Source organism: Pseudonaja textilis, chromosome 1, assembly GCF_049901715.1.
Source record: "Pseudonaja textilis isolate UNSWEBS1 chromosome 1, rPseTex1.2, whole genome shotgun sequence".
In the NCBI taxonomy this organism is placed as follows: domain Eukaryota; kingdom Metazoa; phylum Chordata; class Lepidosauria; order Squamata; family Elapidae; genus Pseudonaja; species Pseudonaja textilis.
Genome location: NC_141990.1, coordinates 52,760,235 through 52,779,638, shown reverse-complemented (window position 1 = coordinate 52,779,638; position 19,404 = coordinate 52,760,235). Strand labels below are relative to the sequence as shown.

Genomic DNA, 19,404 nt, shown 5'->3' with positions numbered 1-19,404 from the left:
ATACTGATCTTATAGTTCACATCATAGTAGCTACGTAATGTTTCTATCTAATAAGAACCCACTGAAAATGAACTGCAATTTACTTCAATGCATCAAATCTCTTTTTATAATTTTCAGTATCATTGAAGCTCCTCTGGTGGGGCTGCTTAGAAAAATGGAATGGAATAAAACTTTCTGTGCCAAGTTGGTCTAATAAAAAGTGTGGCAAAACAATAGTTCTGATGCAACAAAACATTAAGAGTTGGTGGGAGAAATCAAAGAGCTGAAATGGAAATTCTACTTTTGCAGCCAATACTATTTTCAGCAAGAACCTAATTTTGAGAACTATAACAAGCTAATCTTTCATTTCCCCCTTTATTTTTTTTCTCTGCTGGTAATGAAGGAAGTATTGATCTGGAGCGAAATTATCTTTTTTAATTAAAAAGATGTTACATAGCATATACAGTATCTACGTGTATTACTATATGTACCACTATATATACTTCAGCCTACTTTACATGTGCTCTTGTTCTACTTTGGAGAAAAGAAATATAGTGAATTAGACCTGCTTTATGCATAAAATCCTCTAAATGTAGGACTTTCTGAAGATCAGAAACCAGGACAAGACAAACTGTCCGTACTCCCAGAATTCTTACTGCTAGCCAATCTAGTTTTATTGACAGGTATAAAAAGTCATGGTTTGATGAAGTACAAGATAAGCCTCCAAAGGATTTATGATTAAGGAATAAAGCAGTCCCAACTTATTCCACTGATCAAATCTCAACTCTTTATTGAATGGCTTCTTGGTCACACTAATGCTACCCAATCTAGGAAGAGAAGGAAAGAGAACCCGCTTGCCATTATTTATGGGGTCATTCAATAATGGAATTATAACTATGCCATGCGTTCTCTTTTCCTTGGGTCATTTTTCTTACATGAGCAATACCAAATAAACTATTGTAAATGGGCAGATGAGACTGACAGTGTGACATGGTTTGACACATTATACTCATAATGTGATTTATTTGACTTTTGCATAGTATATTATGTGAACCTAGTTTAAGGTCCACATTAATCTTTGTGAGCTGTGGTACATTTAGAACTTTGAGAAGAGTTTATAGGTGTTCCCACAAATGGTTGAAATGATAGACACAGGCAGTCATCTAACAGAAGGCTAAGTGGCAAGATTGTGTCCCATTACCATAAAAACCTACACAGTGGTGCTTTGCATCATTTTACTTCTCGTTTTGTTTTTAATTCAAAGGATATTGAAAGAAAATAAAATCAGGGCTAACATGCAACATGAGGTTGCTAAGTATGTTGACCCCATCAATATCAATCTTAATTTGTGGCTTAATTAATAACATGAATCCAGCCAATTATTCAGCAAATCATAGTTACATGAAATCTGGCTATGAATGAAATGGGAACATAGCCAGAGACATAGATACCTTCATTTACCGCAGGAGTATCAAACTCATGTCATCACGGCAGCATCATGTGATGTATCAGGACTTTTTTCCCCTTCACTAAAGCGGGCGTAGGCAGTATATAACGCATCTGGCCCGTAGGCTGGGAGTTTGACCTGATTTAGGAGCAGCCCTGATTTAGAGTACCTGGAAGGTAAGCTAATCTACGTCAACATCAAGCCTCCCAGTGGAACAAGCAGAGGATCACTAAAACAGCTCTGCTGTTTGCAATGTGCTTCTTGCTGATTTTACTGTGGAAACCAGGAATATCAAAAGTTCTATGATAGCCCATGGTTAGCTGTTATATTAGAGATTTGAACAGCCCACTTTCAGTGGGGTAGTTATAGAAACCACAACTCTCTATACTCTGCTCTCCTTTCAGACAGTTCCTGTACTTGAATTGTATTTCTCTCAAAGAGTGCTTTTTCAATGTTCAAAAAAATACCCTGTATTATTATTACTGTGAGATTATATAAAGTGGACTTTAAACTTCTCAATAGCAATGCTCTCTCAAGACGGATTCTTCATTGTATTTTAAGGTAATGCAATCAATCTACCTTCTACACAAAGTAAAAAATTAATGTATGAAAAATATGAAGAGGAAGGTCATCAATAATAATTCTATGCTCCAAATGATCTGGGTGAACTCAGCTCTGAATATCTGCAAGTAGGTTCAGCTGCATAGATCCTGACACCTGCAGCATTGATAGTCTGAAGAATCAGCTGTGAAGTTCCAGGAGAAACTAGCAAAACTGGGTTGTTTTTTTTTTTAGTGTTTCCTGTGAAAAAGGTATCGAGTTAAGTGTAAAATTCACAAGGTTTTATGCACTAAAAATTGGCCTGCTGCCTGTGGAAGCTCTTAAACAGGATCCCCATTATTCTTAGATATATAACTGATGAGCTGCAAGGGTGTCCATGAAAGGTTGCACGAGATAATCTGTTGAGAAGTAGAAGATCAGGCCAAAGGTGATTGAGATGGGAAGAGCAGGTAGTGCCTTCTTAAAGACTGCAAGCAATAGAAGAGTTAAGCACAGACCCTAAGAGAAAGAAAAGGAACATGATCAACAGGAATACACTTAGCTGGGATATTTTTCTTACAGATAAATATTAAAAATATTAAAATCCTGTGATGCTTTTGGGGCTTTGCCCAGAAAGATACAAAAAGAAATGAATTAGAAATTATTTCATATGAAGATAGTGACTCGTGCCTTTGCTATTAAGTCTGCTGGATTCCTGCAAATTGACCTACATGGCCAGCTACCCCATGAAGATGATCAAAGTCTACAGCTGGCACAAATTGTAGTTGTTGGTTTGCTGATCTGTAGAAATGGGTTTAACAAAACAATGGGTTTAATTCCTCCTCCTGTTATAGCAGCTGCACTGGTCACAATTCAAGGTGCTATTTATTAACTACAGGACTTTTGGATTGGGTCCATTTACCCTGAAACTGTTTACTAAATCTCTCCTGGTATGCATTAGCAAGATAGTCTTGGAAAGTTTCCACCTTTCCAGAAGATGAAGAAAACAGGGGGTTGGAGAATGGCCTTCTCAGTTGTAAGCGCTCCCCTATTGAATATCTTGTTCCCTGAGAGCAGGATGGTCATATTAGCTTACCTTTTTCTTTTATTTTTCTCAAAATAAAATAAGGGTTTTCCCTGCTGCGTTATTAATGTTGTACCCTACTTCAGTCCCCTAAATATGCTTCAGCTGCCTAGAGGTAAACTGCTTCTGTTGGGGCATTTTTAATATCTGGTTGTGCACCAAATATTTTAATAAACATTCAAACCAGTGTTAAATGTGCATTTAAAAAATGGCTGGCTGGAAAATTTGGGAAGTAGAGGTCCATACATCTTAGAGTTGCTAAGGTTTTGAAACATTTATTGAAATAGCAAAAAACGAAAACAATATTTTGGTTATCATCACCTTTCAGATCTTAATACTAGAAGCTAAACAGAATGTTGTATCACCCTAAAGATTCAAACTGATCATGTTAAAGAACACACTCGTCATCATTTGAGTAAGCTCTCCCAATCAAGTGTGATCCCAACTGCATTGGGACTCACTCTTCAGTCCCAAGTGTCTAGGTCCCAATGCTGATAATCCATGCTGCTAACTTTGTTTTAGAGTATGTTAAAAGACAAAACATAAGAACAGGTATTTAAATCATTTTTGTCTTTCTTCCCATGCAAAAAAATAATCCCAGAACTGGTCACAACTCTGAGATAATTCTTATCCTCAGGTTTACACTCAAAAGGAAGCACAACAGGGAAAGAAGCCAAAAGTACAATGGTACTGCCTTATTGTGTTAATTTTACTTACTATGAGGATGGCTACAAAACAAGCCAATGTTGTATTCCAGTCCCCACTAGCAGTGGCAGCTGCCTTGCCGACAAGCACGCTATAGAATATAAAGTCCCCTAGACCCAGCTTGACTCCTCCTATTAGAAGTAAAAATAATTCCATCAGATAGTTGCACCTGTCTTCCAACACATATTTTAAGTTAGGTTTAAGCAAACATGACATTTATGAACATCAAGGGATATCAGAAACTTTCCTTTGCACCCCAAATTTTCTGACTTTTAAAAATAAGATTTATTTTTATAGGTGCTGATTACCACTTGTAAAAATCTACATAGCATAGGATCAGGCTATTTGTGGGACCACCTGTCCCCAACTGTTTCTCCCCACTCCCTCACCAAATCTAACAGAAAGGGCATCACTCCAAAGATCCTGAAGACCCCAACATTTTAGTCTTTCATAAGGCTCTGAAGACCTGGTTGTTCCTCCAGAATTTTGTCCAGGAAGTTGGACAATCTCTGTGGGGTTCTCAGTGCTCTCTTAGCTTGGTCATTTTCTTGAAGACATTTCATTATCCAACCAGGTAACCTAATCAGTGCTAAAAATAAGTGGTGTTGGATCTCTGATGGGAAACTGATTATCTACACCAAGCTAAGTTCAAAAACATTATGGAATTCCTGGAAGTCTGGCATTCAGACAAATCAGTCACCAACAAGCACAAACAACATCTACATTCAAAAGAGACTATCAAAAAGCTAAAAAGGAAACAAAAAGGTCAAAACACCCCTTTGCCAGCAATCAATACCCAGATAAGCAAAGACTAACACCAAGATTAATACTAGGCTGACAATCAAGTAGTAAACAATTCCCTAATCAAGGAACCATTCAGACAAACAATCACATAGTAAACTAATCAAGGAATAATCAGGAGCATCCCCACCAATACTGACAGGGCAAGCCACTTGTAACATAGAGCAAACCCCTTGTAGCACTGATGATGTTATCTAGTTGGATAATGAAACATCTGCAAGAAAATAACCAAGCTCAGATAATCCCAAAAGGACTCCAGTTCAGGCCTGATTTACAAATATTTTTTCCATTGGTAGGCAATATCTATTGATGTGATTTTATTTGGGAGTTACTATGTAACCAGGACTTAATGAGTTTATACAGTTAGTTATATTGTTAAAATATTGCATTATAGTATTTTAATGTTTGCATGTTATCCAGAGTCATTGCTATGAGATGGGCAGCTCTATAAATCATTTAAATAAAATAAATAAATACATTTGCACCAATCTGATGTGGTCTTAAGGCTCTCTGTAGATTGATACAGGGTGCCTGAAGTACTTGCTGAAAAATGGGTGACTTCCATACTCACATTTGTGGCCAAATCTACACACTAGATGATTTTAAGTTTGAAATGAGTCCTCGTCCCAAAAAGATTACATACCTCATGTTACAAAATAATATTTTAGTTATTTCCTACATGCAGAATAGCATTTCTTTGTGGCCCTCACTTAAGACCACCAAAGCATATAAAATGGCCAACATTTGATCTCTAACTTAATGTAAGGAAGCACCCAATGTTCCTGCATTTTTTAACTACAGCCACAAATTAAATTCAGCGCCAAAATAAATGAATATACAGAACCAATCTCAAACAAATTTGCTGTAATCCAGGACCTCCCTAGGATTTTTCACAGATGGTGTATGTCATAAAGAAAACAATGATGGAAATACTCTTTCATGCTCAAAATCCTTGCTCCTTCTCTGAAATCTACAAATAATTGTAATACTTCTTTTAAAGACAGCTGCTCCTATTTTAAAGGATTAATAATAGTGAATTTTTAATTTGCTTAAGTGACAACAGCTTACTTTCTTCCTCCTCCTGGCTTTCCTCAAAGTTGCGGGCAATTTGACCAAGTTGTTGGCCAGTTTGATCAATAGTTGAGTTTCTCGTTTCTGGAACTTCAGGCTCAGCATGTGAAGAATTGCCATGGGTCTCTGCTTCTTCAGCCAATTTGAGGCATAACAATGAGAGAAAGACAAGCAAAAACAAGAAAAATCAATGTATTACAGTAAAATTTAAGAAAAAAATTGTTAGAATAAAAGTTCCCCCTGTTATAACAAGACTGTGCAATAATACTGATTTAACCTAGTTGTCATGGAGAAGATAACTGATTTGTTCTCTGTTATCACAGAGCCAGGTTGTAGAATTTATAGTTTTCCTAATGTTGTTTACAAAGTTCACAAATTCATTTGACTGGTCATGCTGGATCTGAATCTTACAACCAACCCATTCCCAAATTAAAAAAAAATATTTTTTTCTGTGCATAAATTGTCAAAGGATTCAGAACCATTCTTCAGTGAGTAATTGAATTAACTCTTTCAATGCAGAGATTTCTAATGCAGTTTCCAATACAAATCTTTTGGAAACTTCCCTTTATAATTAGCTTGCAATAAGCAAGAAATCCAGTGAATATAATGAATTGCAGATTCCATTTAAATTCTATTTAATAACGAAAGAATGACTCTTGTTGCATCAAAAGTATCAATTACCTGGATCCCATATCTCCTGAGAAGACCTTCTTTGTGCATTATCTGGCTTTGCCATTCCTATTGTCCACATCATAGCAGCTGAAGGAAAGCGCAAACAATATACAACTTATGAAACAAGTTTCCTTCCTAAATTTAAACATTTACTAGAGAAAATTTGTAACATCAAAAGAAATCTGGAGCCTGGGCATCAGGCCCATACTTGCAAATCTAACTTTGCAAGGCCAGAAACTTTCCTTTTAAAAAAATGCTGAGATAATCAGGAAATTGAATTTTATATCTATTTCACAATCTGCAAATGTCCAACAATATTTCTGAACAAAAGAGAATCAGGAGAGAATTTCAATGTTCCATTTTTATTCTGAGATAATATTTTCAATTTACAAGGTACCACTAGTTGCTACAACAAGGGCAATTCTATAAAGGCCAGTCACACGAAAGAAGTATGTATTTTACTCACAGGAATAAATAAGTGCAGGAAATATTGGCTCGTTTCTCTCTTGTGCTGTTTCCACTAACATTCGGAGAGGTCCCTTTGGACATAAAACTGCTATCAAGTCTGTGGACAGAAAAAAATGTCTATTTAATCCCAAGTAGCATTCTGAACATCTAATTTTCCTGCTGATACACGGCAGAGAGTTCTCAAAGGGTACTTATAGCTTTACTAAATCATGATAATAGCAGTAAAATAGAGTATAATATACAAAGAAAACCTTCTGAATCTTGGAGAGCTTCCTTTTTGAAATGAAAGAGGAGATAAATGCAATTTCAGAACATCCAATCAGGGAAAGAGGAATTCAACACCCATATAATGTAAGCAATTCTAGGGAAATAAAACCACCAAACTTTATATGGCACACAGAATCTAACCCTTATTGACACAGCCCAACCTTATCATTAGTCAAAGCAAGGGACTGGACTTATGAATTAATTTTGATATCACTGAAGAGATGCCAAACAATCTCTTACTTCATTTACATCCAGATGCAAATTCTTCTTAAGCCTCTTAATTACCCCTCCCTTACAATGAAAATATTGTGAAGAAATGTAGCCAATATAATAACTGAAAGAGCAAAAGTGACAATTGGAATGAAACTAAGAATTGGCGAAATATTTAAGTAGAAACATGTCCTTAGACTGTACAGAATTAATTTTGAGAAGCATTTTTTGTATTCAGGTAGACTTACAACCACAACTGAATCCAAAATTTCTGTTATTGAGTGAGACATTTGTTAAATGAGTTTTGCCCTATTTTATGACCTTTCTTGCCACAGTTGTTAAGTGAATCACTGCAGCTGATAAGTGAGCAACCCAGTTACTAAATAAATCTGGCTTCCCATTGACTTTGCTTGTCAGAAGGTCGCAAAAGATAATCACATAACCTTGGGACACAGCAATGGTCATACGTATGAACCAGTTGCCAAGCATCTGAATTTTGATCATATGATCATGGGGATGCTACAAAGGTTATAACTGAAAAATTACCATAAGTTACTTTTTTCAGTGCAGTTGTAACTTTGAACTGTCACTAAATGAACTGTTATAAGTTGAGGACTATCTATAGTACTTAAAATTGGCCAGAGTCTCTTAACATGTATTTTAGAACAATTATTGGATTTTAAAAAATCCCTTTAAAGTTTTGCTGTGATTGTTGTTTCAATGCATATGACTCCAGGCCACATTACAATGTCATAATGAATGATTATAATTGGTTACTATAGTTTGCTCTCCTTGTCTATCCACAGGCTACACAGAACAATTAGAATATTGCTACTCCCATTTTTGACAAACTATGTCTTGTCAGGTTTGAAAAGCATCAGTGACTGTTATCAGAGAGGAGCTTGCAAACCTAGCTTGGAGAAGACCATAATAAATCAAGGTTTATTGCAATATTTGAATGCAACCTTCTGAATATAGGTTTCAAAGCTGAGACAATCTCCCTGAAGTGAAATGCAAACATTTAATATTTATCATTATTTATGATTTCTAGGACATGGCATTAACTTTGTCTCCTCACAAAAGACACACTCGGTTTGCGGAGGAGGATCACCTCACAAATCCTTCTGTTGTAGACATACCATAAACAGAGATACCGCCCAGGATGACCCAAGCTGACCACTCTGGCAAGTACTTAATGAAAACTAAAGCCATCAAGGCACTGATCATAATGAGATAGGCTTGCTGAAGTTTCAGAGGCCCCTTCCAGTGGATGCAAATCATCCCAACTGCTCCAAAATTCCAGATGACAAAGAACAGGGTAGGGTAATCCATAGCCACATTGTAAGTCTTGAGTACTTCACTGTCAGATGAAAAAACAAAAACAAAAAAAAGTAATTCACTGCCATGATGTAGTAACTGTGAACTAACAGCACAAAGTGACCCTGTATTGTATAGGAGACAGGAAGAACAGGGAAATTGCAGGTGTATGGCCAAAATCGTGCGCTGTATAACTGAGCTTCCAAGGCTCATGGGGTCAAAATAGGGTCAAAATATCTGGTCCCATGTCACATTATAGTATGTGTTAATCTAGCCTAGCAGATTCTAATCTAATCACAGCTCTTCGGGATCAGCATTTTTTTTTCAGTAAGTTATTATGTGATGTCAAAGAGAAGACAACAACCACATTAGAGATGTTGTACAACTACTTATCCAATAAGCCATTGTCCCCACTACAGGTTCTTTGGAAGTGGGTGGGAAGGCTGTTATTTTAATTCAGAATACAAAATACACATGGGCCAACTAGATTAGGAAAGGGATATTACACATCATCCAATAACTAAGTCAACCTAATTTTGAAAGCTAACAAATAGAGGCAAAAGCCATCTACTCTTATCTATCATAAATATATTTCAAACGCTATCTAAAATTTTGCTAACACAGTCAACCTAGGTTCCACACAATTATACAAATGCTATTTAATAACCTGGCATAGTTGCTAAGCAGTGACTGCTTTATCAGACTATAAGAAATATGAGAATGAAAGCAAAGCTCCAATAGACTAGTCCCCTTCTTTAATTATATACAGACACTCATTATTTAAGAATGATCATTCATCTTTAAGGAATTTGCTTTTTTCCTCTTCCCCGCTCATGCTATTTTCTTTTGGTGGCATGTTGTTTCATCTTTTTTCATGGATCATATACGCTTTCCTGTTATTCTTCAAAAATCTGAATGAAAAACTGTTGCAAATAATTTAGCAAGCCCTTGTTAGGATCTACACTAACCGATATCTATCCTTGTTTAAAGGAATACAAAGTGATTTAGGATTCACAGTTCTCACTTACCCAAGGTAGATGTAAGTGAAGAGAAATAAAAGCATCAGCGATGAAAGAATCAGCCACCCATGAATGAACTGCAAAAGATGAGAATATGCTATTTAGGTGTCTTTCTTGCACATTCGGAAGATAACTACATTGACCTGGTTTTGCTATAGCTCTCTCTTCAATTCTGTTACAGGAAGCCTTCCCAGCACATGCTAGTATATCTGACAGAGAGGGGAAGGCTTCCTTAGGAAGACAAAAAAGAGTAAAGACGACTTCAAACTCTAAATGAAAGTCAAAAAATTCATAGGAAGTTAGAAAAAAGGTTTTTACTGCAAAATACCAAAAGCTTTTCAGGGAAAAATTACTTCCGAGGGACCGTCTATTTGTGCAACTCTGACAAAAGTAAAAAGCTTGATTTCCCCTTCATTTATTTTGCCAACTAATTGATCTTTAAAGTTACCCTGGGGCCTGTCAAACAGTCCTCTGTCCCAAATGTCTAGTACATTCTCCTTCTCTACACCTGCCCCTCTCTAAAATGTCTGGTTTTTGAATATTCTCTGATCACGATATCAGCCTCTTATTTAATGATAAAACTATAAAAAGATCTTACTTGTTTACAGTTTGAATAATTTAAAATATTGAAAAATAACACTGAGGTTCTTCTAAATCCTGCAAAATTCTTTAAAATATTACAATTCCGCAGTCAACATTTTTTAAAGGTGTGACAATAACACTTCTAAATATATCCAATCCATGAAAAAATGCAGACTAATTGCCTACAATGACGTGGCAAATGTATACTATAAGAATCACTGAGGATCAGGCATAAAGAATGTTGATAACCATGAAGTGAAGGCATCTGATAGAATTAACTAAAAGGCTTTTATAATTTGATGCCTTTTTAGCATATTCAAAGCCTTGCCTTATAGCAACGATATTTGTACAGCAAAACCAAAAAGATGGTCATCACTAGAATAACACTGATCATGATGATGGTATTCAACACAGAACTCAGGAGACGCTGGCCCACATAGGGGGTATCTTCACTGAATGGGGTATAAATCCTGAAAGAAAAGGCAAAATATCTTAATAGAAGAAGCTCACTGACTATCAAGTCAAAACCCAATTCCCTCCAAAACGTATGTATTACAAAATGCCAATCCTTAACTCAAACACAGAGGCAACAGAAACAAGACGTTTATAAAATAGGAAAGGTAGCTTTTGGATTTATCGTATCTTTAGCTACAGTACCATCTCCCAATCAAGGTATGCTGGGCTTCCACTCATTAATTTCCATCCAATACGGCCAAAGGGATTTGAACACCAAACATCTGAATGATTCCAGGTTGGAAAAAAATTGAGCAACTTGCTATGCGCAGATGATTATGGAAATATTGTTGAGGTACACAGATTTTCAACTTGTGAAATCCAATGGTGTTTTTATTTATGTATATATCTGATTTCATGTGGACTTACAACAAAACAGAATACGTTAAAAAAATTTAAGAGCCTTTTAAAACTTGACTCCTGGATATCTCCATGCTTTACCACAAATTTACTATTTCCACTTAGGAATTATGGGAGTTTGCAATCCAAACACCCCTGGAAAAAACTAAATAATAAAAAAATAATCTTAATGCAAATAATGCATTCGTTGTCTATGGAGATTCTCAGTCATCTAGGTCACAGTTGTCCCAAAAGTGCCTTTTCAAGAGGTAACTGGACCTTCTTTGTTTTTCTTTGAAGACATTTTGCTTCTCATCCAAGAAGCTTCTTCTTCCTCAGAGCTGAACAAGCTTCATGGATGAGAAGCAAAACGTCTTCAAAGAAAAACAAAGAAGGTCCAGTTACCTCTTGAAAAAGCACTTTTGGGACAATGCAGTCATTGTTTGAGAGTCTGTGAGGAATCACTTACAGTTGCCCATTCTTCTCAGTGTAGAAACGGACTGACTTAATGGTTGCAACAACTACAACCATGCACAGTGTTACAGGCACAAACAGCATGATCACATGCTTTGCTCCATATTTTAAGGTCAACTCTTCTTCCTCATTATCCAGCACAATATGTCCTTTTGCTGCTCTTTCTGGATCAGGCTCATGTCCCTCTGCTTTATTGGAGCTGCCAGTGCTGCCAGTACGTCTATTCTGCAAGAACAATGAACAGAAAGAGTTAGCAACCGTTGTGCAGATCTGCTTTCCCAACAGAGTTCTTTCTGACTGCTTAATGCCTTCAAAAGCTCTCACCAAAAGTGGTCATTTCAGACAGCTGGAAACTGAGAAAACTAAAATATTGTGCATTTATTACCTTTATTGTCAGAATACAACATGTGTACAATGAGATTGGCTGAGCCTCCCTTTGTGAAACCCCCCCCCCCCGCAAACAACTCAGTGAGGACAGAAGTCCCTAACCCAGATCCAGTGTTATTACCCTGTGTGACCTTGATGCACAACGCGCTGGCCCCACAAGTCTGTTATACTATGTTGACATGAAGTTATTTTCTGTTCAGAAGTCTGACAGTCCACTGGTAGAAACTGTTCTTCAGCCTGTTGGTGCGGCTGGCTATGTTTCTGTATCTCCTACCCGATGGTAGGAGAGTGAAGAAGTGCTGACCAGGGTGTGAATCGTCCCTGAGAATTTTCCTATTGTAGGAAACTGAGTAATAAAAGAGTCCAAAGTCCAAGAAGTTGCCATTTTCAGGGGCTAAGGAATATGCCCAGCAACCATAATGCCTCAGCTGACACAATGTGACAGAAGGATGCATGAAATAACCCAGTTCAATACTACCTTTTTTCCCCATCTTTTATCACCACAATCAAATTCTGAAAATACAATATGGATCCTTACAATTACATGACTGTACTTGCTAACTGCTAAAATCAGACAACTTCTCTCATGAATTGTAAAAACAAGAGCCTGTAGTAATTATACAGAATCTATATAAATATAGTTACTATATAGAATCTATAGAGTCTATAGCCAGAACATGAGTTCTAGTCCTGCCTTTGGCACAAAGCCAGCTTGGTGGCCTTGGGCCAGCCACTTTCTGTCGGCCAAGGAAGGAGACAATGGCAAATCACATCTGAGAAGAAAATTGAAGGAAGATTTACAAGAGAAGTCCAGGCAGTCTCAAAAAAATCAAACACAATTAAAAGAAAAAGAGAGAGAACACAATTGATGGCACACAGATATATTTCCTCAGTAAGAGCATATCTTCACTTGTGCAATCTTGCAATGTGAGGCTATGGTAGGAGTGAGGGTCTTTGGTTTATTAGCCATTGGCTGATTTTAAAAATAGTGAAGTCCTGGTGTAAGAAGGTGGCTGAGGCTCAAATACTTTAATACAGCCAGCCCGATGCTGGATGATTAATAGTCCTACTTGGTTAGTACATAGTCCAATATAGCTGTGATGGGGAAACAGCGGGAAAACTACCCTAATGTACTTGAACATCTGAAACTGCCAGTCTAGCCCTTTTGAAAGATACAAAAGAAGGACCCACAAAAAATGACCTCACACAGAGAACATGATCACCATTATATACTATAACTGGATGCTACTCAAAGAGCAGATTTCTTTTCTTTTAGCGCGTGGAAGACAAATCTGATTCTAACTAAATTTAGAAATTTCCTAATACGGTTCAGCATTAGAACTGCGTTGGGATATAGTGAATTCCCTTCGGCTTGACCTATTTAAGTAGAGGTTGAATAGCCATCAGTCAAGGACATTGTAACACGGGTAGGTACTGCATTGAGCAGGAAGTGATGTCCATTAGGGACCTTTTATGGGGCTCAGAGAAAACCTGATTTCATTTAAATGCCATTAAATTAATTTTCATTCATTAAACACAATGAATACTAATATCTCATATGGTATATATAAATGATTTTAGACTCTTTCCATCCTAAAGATTATTGAGCAACAACTTTTCGAGAGAGTCTAGTCCTAAGGTGACTAAACGACTTCTATAATCCCTGCCAATTCTAAGCAAAGCTGCACATTCCTTTCCGAAGACTCCTACCCTGTGGGAAAGTGTTTCCGCAACTTCAGATGCTTGTGTTTCATCGTGATAAGAAGGCAGAAGGGGACTTTCAGCTGACATCAATGATGTCCTTTCATTGCAAGGTTCTTCTTCACTGTCAGAATTGTTCATGAAGGCGATCATGCTTCCTTCTTCATGGAGAATCTTAATCACACTCCAGACGCTGTAGAAATAAGTAATGTAGAAGAGTAAAAGCAAAGCAAACTGCCCAGAATAATAACAAAATTAAAGAGTCTTCCAAAACGGATTTTTTTTTTCTGAAATAACTAATATTCCAGAACTATTAAAAATATTTCACCTTTATTTAAAGTTGATTTTTTTTTGATGCTATCGCATGTGGGTTTTTTTTTTTAAAGTATTGGAATCTAATTTTTAAAAGGCTAATACTGTTTTTCTAGGACTCTCAAAACCAATACCTTCTAGCTGACTTAGGTTACATTTTGGGTAATCCCAACCACTTATTTAATTGCCGCTAAATTTGAAGAGCATCAGGTTGGGAAAGGCTACTGTTGTATACCAATTCTACCCAACATAGAAACAAATTTAAATGCCGTATGTTACCAATAACACATCTTTATCTAATCTAGTCTCCCCCACAGAAGTGAAATATGCAGTGTATTTCTTTTTCAACTATACTACACAAACTTAGCTGTTTGTTTGAAACCTTCAAATTGGGCAAAATTGTACATCGTAGGGCAACAAATTTTGAATCAACATTCCTCAACTAGGCTAACTTAAATAATGCATCCAAAATCCAGGACCCATTACCTCCCTTGGGGTTGAAATTTGGCAAAGTTTTAGCAATGTTGTACTTAGCCACAGTGACCATCATTTCTAATGCTCCCTGCCAGCTTCCCACAAAGGTAATCAATGGGAAACGCAGCAGTAAATCAGAAGCTGTTACTGCTCTCACGGCTTTTTGGCTGTGGTTTCTCTGTTTAGGTATGGAACTGTCTCTGAAACAACCACCCAATGGTACATGAGTTTTCCAGTTACCCCTAAATGCAGTATACTGCATGCATAATTCATGCAAAATTGCATTCTTTTAAGACATTCTTTTCATGGTGCATTTCCCCTTTCCCCTTCTGAGTTACAGTATGTGAAAGTTATACACCATGAATGATACATATTAAACATATTAACTGAGCCATAGTGGTGCAGTGGTTAGAACATAATACTGCAGGCTAACTCACTGCTCACTCCAGGAGTTCAATTCTGAACGGCTCAAGGCTGACTCAGCCTTTTATCTTTCCAGGGTCGGTAAAATGAGGACCCAGATTGTTCAGAGCAATTTACTGACTCTGTAAACCCCATAGAGAGGGCTGTAAAGCACTATTAAGCAATACGTAAGTCTAAGTGCTACTGCTATTGATGTTAATATCAAAAAGACCCTCAAATGTGAAGAACAAAACAAGAAAGAATTAGCATGTATAGTCATACAAAACTCCTGAGAAAATCTGTTTTTGCTGCTCTACATTGTCCATAAGTATTGCCAACATATTGCAATGGAGTTTGAACAAGACAAATGTGCCATTCTCACATCAACAAGAGAAAAATAGTGAATATTGAAAGAATCAAGATGCCCTATGGAAATAACATCAAGAGTCTGGATAAAGATTATCATTACAAATACCTCAGCATCCTTCAGGCTGACAACATCAAGCAGACAGAAGTCAGGAAGAAGGTTAGAAGTGAATACATCATGAGAGTGTAGAAGAGTGTAGTATGTATGTACAGTTGAAATAATGACCTGGATTCAAGCAGAACTAAAGACTCTGGATAAGAAGATCAGGAAAATAATGATAATGAATCATGACCTTCATCCTCGCAGCAATGTTGTCAGACTGTACTTACCAAGGCAAATAGCTGGACATGGAAGTTGTAAGTACACAGACAGTGGGGGGAAAAGGACATTGGAAGAGTATCGAAGGTGAAGAAACAGTGGAGTACTTTGTTAGCTGTTGCAAGAAGATTCAACAGACTACCTACAAGTAACAGAATGATAAAGTAGCAATAATGATGCATTGGAATATCTGCAAGAAATACCACTAGCACTACTTGAATGCTGGCATTGATAAAATCATTATCGGTTAATTGCAAAAAGAAACCTTTGCTTGGAATAGCTTACATTCTGTGACAATACCACATCTTCATAAACAACTTAGATAAAGGGATGACACAAAGTCGGGGGAAATTTCTAAGACTTCAGAAATAGACACAAGAGTCGGAAAGATCTTGACAGACGTAAACATGGGTCCCTATCCACCTAGATGCAATTCAGTGGCAAAAAAATACAGTACAGTACAGTACAGGATAGGATCAACAGTAGTGCCTATGAGAGCATTCAAGGTGTCCTGGTGGACCATTGCTTAAAGATGAATCAGTAGCCAACTCAGTCCTGGGCTGCATTAATAGAGGTTAGTATCAAGATCAAGAGAAGTATAGTACCACTCTATACCAGATTGGTGAGGCCACATTTGGAATACTGTGTCTAGTTCTGGCCACCACAATACAATACAATAGATGCGATGTCCTACAAAGATTACAAAGAAGAGCAACAAAGATGATAAGATGTCTGGAAGCTATGACGAACAGCTGAAGGAATTAGATATGTTTAGTTTCATGAAGATAAGACTTAGATGAGACATACTAGCAGTCTTCTAATACTTGAAAGGCTGCCACAGGGAAGAGAACATTGATTTATTGTCTATAGTATTTGAGGATAGGAGAAGAAAAAAATGGGTGGAAGCTTGTCAGTGGGAGATCCAATCTGGAAATTCAGAGGAATTTCCTGACAGCAAGAACTATTAAGCAGTGGAACAGCGTGTTTCCCATAGTTGTGGGTGTTCCATTGCTGGAGGTTTCAAGAAATGTTTATACAAGTATTTATCCAAACTGGTATAAGGACTCTTGCCTTGAGCAAGAAACTGGACTAGTGGACCTCCAAGGTCCCTTCCACCATATGATTCGAACACCACCAAACAACATCTACTTATTCCAGGTCTTTGAGAAGAGTTCAATACGTCAGGGCTGTCAAACTCCTGGCCCTTGGGCTGGATGCATCAAACGTTGGCCACGCCTATGCCCAGGTTAGCGAAGGGGGAAAAAGTCCCAATATGTCAAGTGACACTGCCATGACGACGTGAGTTTGACACCTCTGCAATAGTGGATAAAAATGCAAAATCCGATCTAAATACCTGGCTGAATATGCAACCAACAATTATTATTTTATTTAGGCATTGCCTGATTCCAAGATACTCTGGAAGATATACATTTAAAAAAAGAATAAAAATAGGATACAATACTTTTTATTTGGGGGCGGGGGGAGAGAGAAAATATAGCCTAGCTCCAGGTTTGAACTGAAGAATTGTTCATAAGATATAGCAGATATCCGGTTCTACCAATGTACTTGCTTTTTCACCTGGTTCTGGTTAGCAACCTTTGAAATTCTAATAAAAGTAACACAACAGTAAAGTCTGAGTTATATTCATATACCTGATTTAAATCAGGTAGAAAAAAGTATTAGTTGGTATCACCAGAAGCCAAATTACTATTGAAAATATACTGGTCTGATAAAAATTAAAAAAAAAGCATTTAGAGTGAACAGACCTGAGCAGATCTAGTGTATCTATTTAAAAATACTACAGATCTTCTCTGCTTGCAAAGATAAACCACATCCTTTCTCTGTAGAGGTATTTTCCATTGGCTTTAAATTCCAATATACAGGGGGCCTTTTCTGAGCCAAGAACAATGTCAAGCTTGAAAGAAAACTTTTTTTTTAAAAAAAAAGCAAAACTAATAAATGTGAATCTTATATTTAATTCATGTTTATTTTAAGTGGAAAGATAAAGCCTAATATCAACACCCAGAGATGCATATTTGAAAGTAAATATTATTACTTTCAACAAAGCTTATGCCATAGTTAGTGCACACAATTAAAGTACCTGCGTGGCTTGCAGTCAATGTGCCTGCCGGATTCCTTGTCCCACTTAATTTTGTACTTTCCCAAGAAACAAATCTAGTTAAAATGGGGAGATAACCTGTGGCAAATTTCAATATTATTACTATCCAGAATGCCTTGAGTCACAAATATGGCTTTACACCTTTCTTAATTTTATAGAAATGTTGTTTCCCAATGATGTTTGAAAATTTACCCACCTATTGAGAAATAGCATAACTGTAATATCCTTCAGAAAAGTAGGTAAAGGTAGCAGATAACACTCGAATTGGTGTTTGTTATTTCACATATGTCAGCCATTTTGTGAATTCAGGCTAGTTCCAGTAGTCTTTTGTTAATATATCCAAAACATGTGTCAAAATTCCAAATGTTGCCACTAATCGCCAAGGGATGAGGAACACTATTATACTGGCCTATTACCTGGAAGAAGTCCTTCCTATGATTCTGTCATCAGAAAACCATACCAGCATAAAGCCTGCTGTTTCCACTGTCAATCTGTATCCTGCTAAAGGAAGTGACCCACCTAATGATGTTGCCCTTATTTATTGTGTACAGGGCATATTAAGAAAATGGTGGATCCCCTGGCTTTGCTTTCCTCTCTCCTCAATAAATGTGACCAACTGGCCAGAAAATATCTACCAGTCATTCTCCTTAATCATGAATGGAACTGTAGAAGAAAGCAGAGTTTGACTAGACCTGTTCAGGCATCTTCAAAACTTCCTTAAAGCTTTGAGAAGCTCCAGACAATTGATTTCCAGGATGGAAGAGTAGGCAAAATACAAAAGCAGATGGGTTACTTCAGTGTTTGATTATTTGGTGAGTAAAGAGTTGTATTCCCCTCTGCCACTGCTTCTTCTTTTGGACCTTAAATTGTTATATTTGACTAGGGGGGCTGCATGGTGGGTACACACTGGGGCCTGTCATCAGACTATGTGATACCATTTCAGACAAGTTTTAAACATGGGTTTACTACTCTTCTGAAGGAGCACTGCACCTATGTTTTACCATAACTCAATTGACCAACCACATGGGAATGATTCCATAGTGCCATAGTCTTTCTTATTTCCAGGGCTTCTCATTTGTTAGTTGGTGTAATTCCTCTTTTAAAGTCAGTTCTGCAAGTTTGGGATCAGCTCAGGTATCTATTGAGTCAAGGGTTAGAGGTTTGAAGGACCCAGACACCCATACTACTGAAACCAGAATGGTCCTGGAAGAGAGGAGGCCTGCCTATATCAGTTATAGCAATGTTTTTTCAAACTTAGCAACTTTAAGATATATTGTATGGACTTCAGCTGCCAGAATTCCCAATCACGCAATTACAATGAATACTAAATGATGAGCCTCATAACCTTTATTTTCAACCAGACTAATTTCTTGCAAAACTAATTGTATTTGATAATTGTTTCACACAATACAAATTCTTTACAGAGATGGCATCTCTTGGAAAGAATATGTGAACATATATTGCACATGTAACAGAATGTAACAGATCTATCTTGGGAAAGTATATACAGGAAACATCACTGAAAATTCTGCAGGGCAACAGCAATTAAGCTTTTTTTTCCACATTTCCCTGAATGAAAACCCACCATTTCCCCCAATAAAGCACATCTAGATATTTGATCTGGCTAAATAAGCTTTTCCCTACCCACTTCCTGCTTCTTCAGCCATACACCAAGGGAAACAAACTGAAGAAGTTTTAACTGCCCTTTTAACATTAAAACTGCTAATTGGGCAGTTATTCACTGGAGGCGGAGGAAAAGAAGGAGGTTTTAAGGCACCAGAATGGCTGCCGGGGTCACTTTGAGCAAAAGAGGGGATCTGACTACATATCCCCCAT

At 37.1% G+C, this 19,404-nt stretch overlaps 1 protein-coding gene across 12 annotated transcripts in view; it reads right to left on the bottom strand.

Moving 5' to 3' along the window:
- Window positions 1-394: 394 nt before the first annotated feature.
- PSEN2 (presenilin 2) overlaps window positions 395-19,404 on the bottom strand; it is a 46,431-nt gene continuing 27,421 nt past the window's right edge. For 4 of the 12 annotated variants that reach the window (XM_087934397.1, XM_026695658.2, XM_026695654.2 and 1 more), the window contains exons 2-11: window positions 13,586-13,769; window positions 11,484-11,713; window positions 10,491-10,632; window positions 9,590-9,657; window positions 8,384-8,604; window positions 6,766-6,864; window positions 6,309-6,386; window positions 5,625-5,759; window positions 3,768-3,886; window positions 395-2,485 (exon numbers count right to left, since the gene is read on the bottom strand). In XM_087934397.1, the coding sequence (XP_087790523.1) occupies window positions 2,330-2,485; window positions 3,768-3,886; window positions 5,625-5,759; window positions 6,309-6,386; window positions 6,766-6,864; window positions 8,384-8,604; window positions 9,590-9,657; window positions 10,491-10,632; window positions 11,484-11,713; window positions 13,586-13,729 (1,392 nt within the window). In that variant the 5' untranslated portion in view covers window positions 13,730-13,769 and the 3' untranslated portion in view covers window positions 395-2,329. The remainder of the gene's footprint in view (window positions 2,486-3,767; window positions 3,887-5,624; window positions 5,760-6,308; window positions 6,387-6,765; window positions 6,865-8,383; window positions 8,605-9,589; window positions 9,658-10,490; window positions 10,633-11,483; window positions 11,714-13,585; window positions 13,770-19,404) is intronic. The other 8 variants (XM_087934408.1, XM_087934439.1, XM_087934442.1 and 5 more) reach the window with 2 other exon arrangements.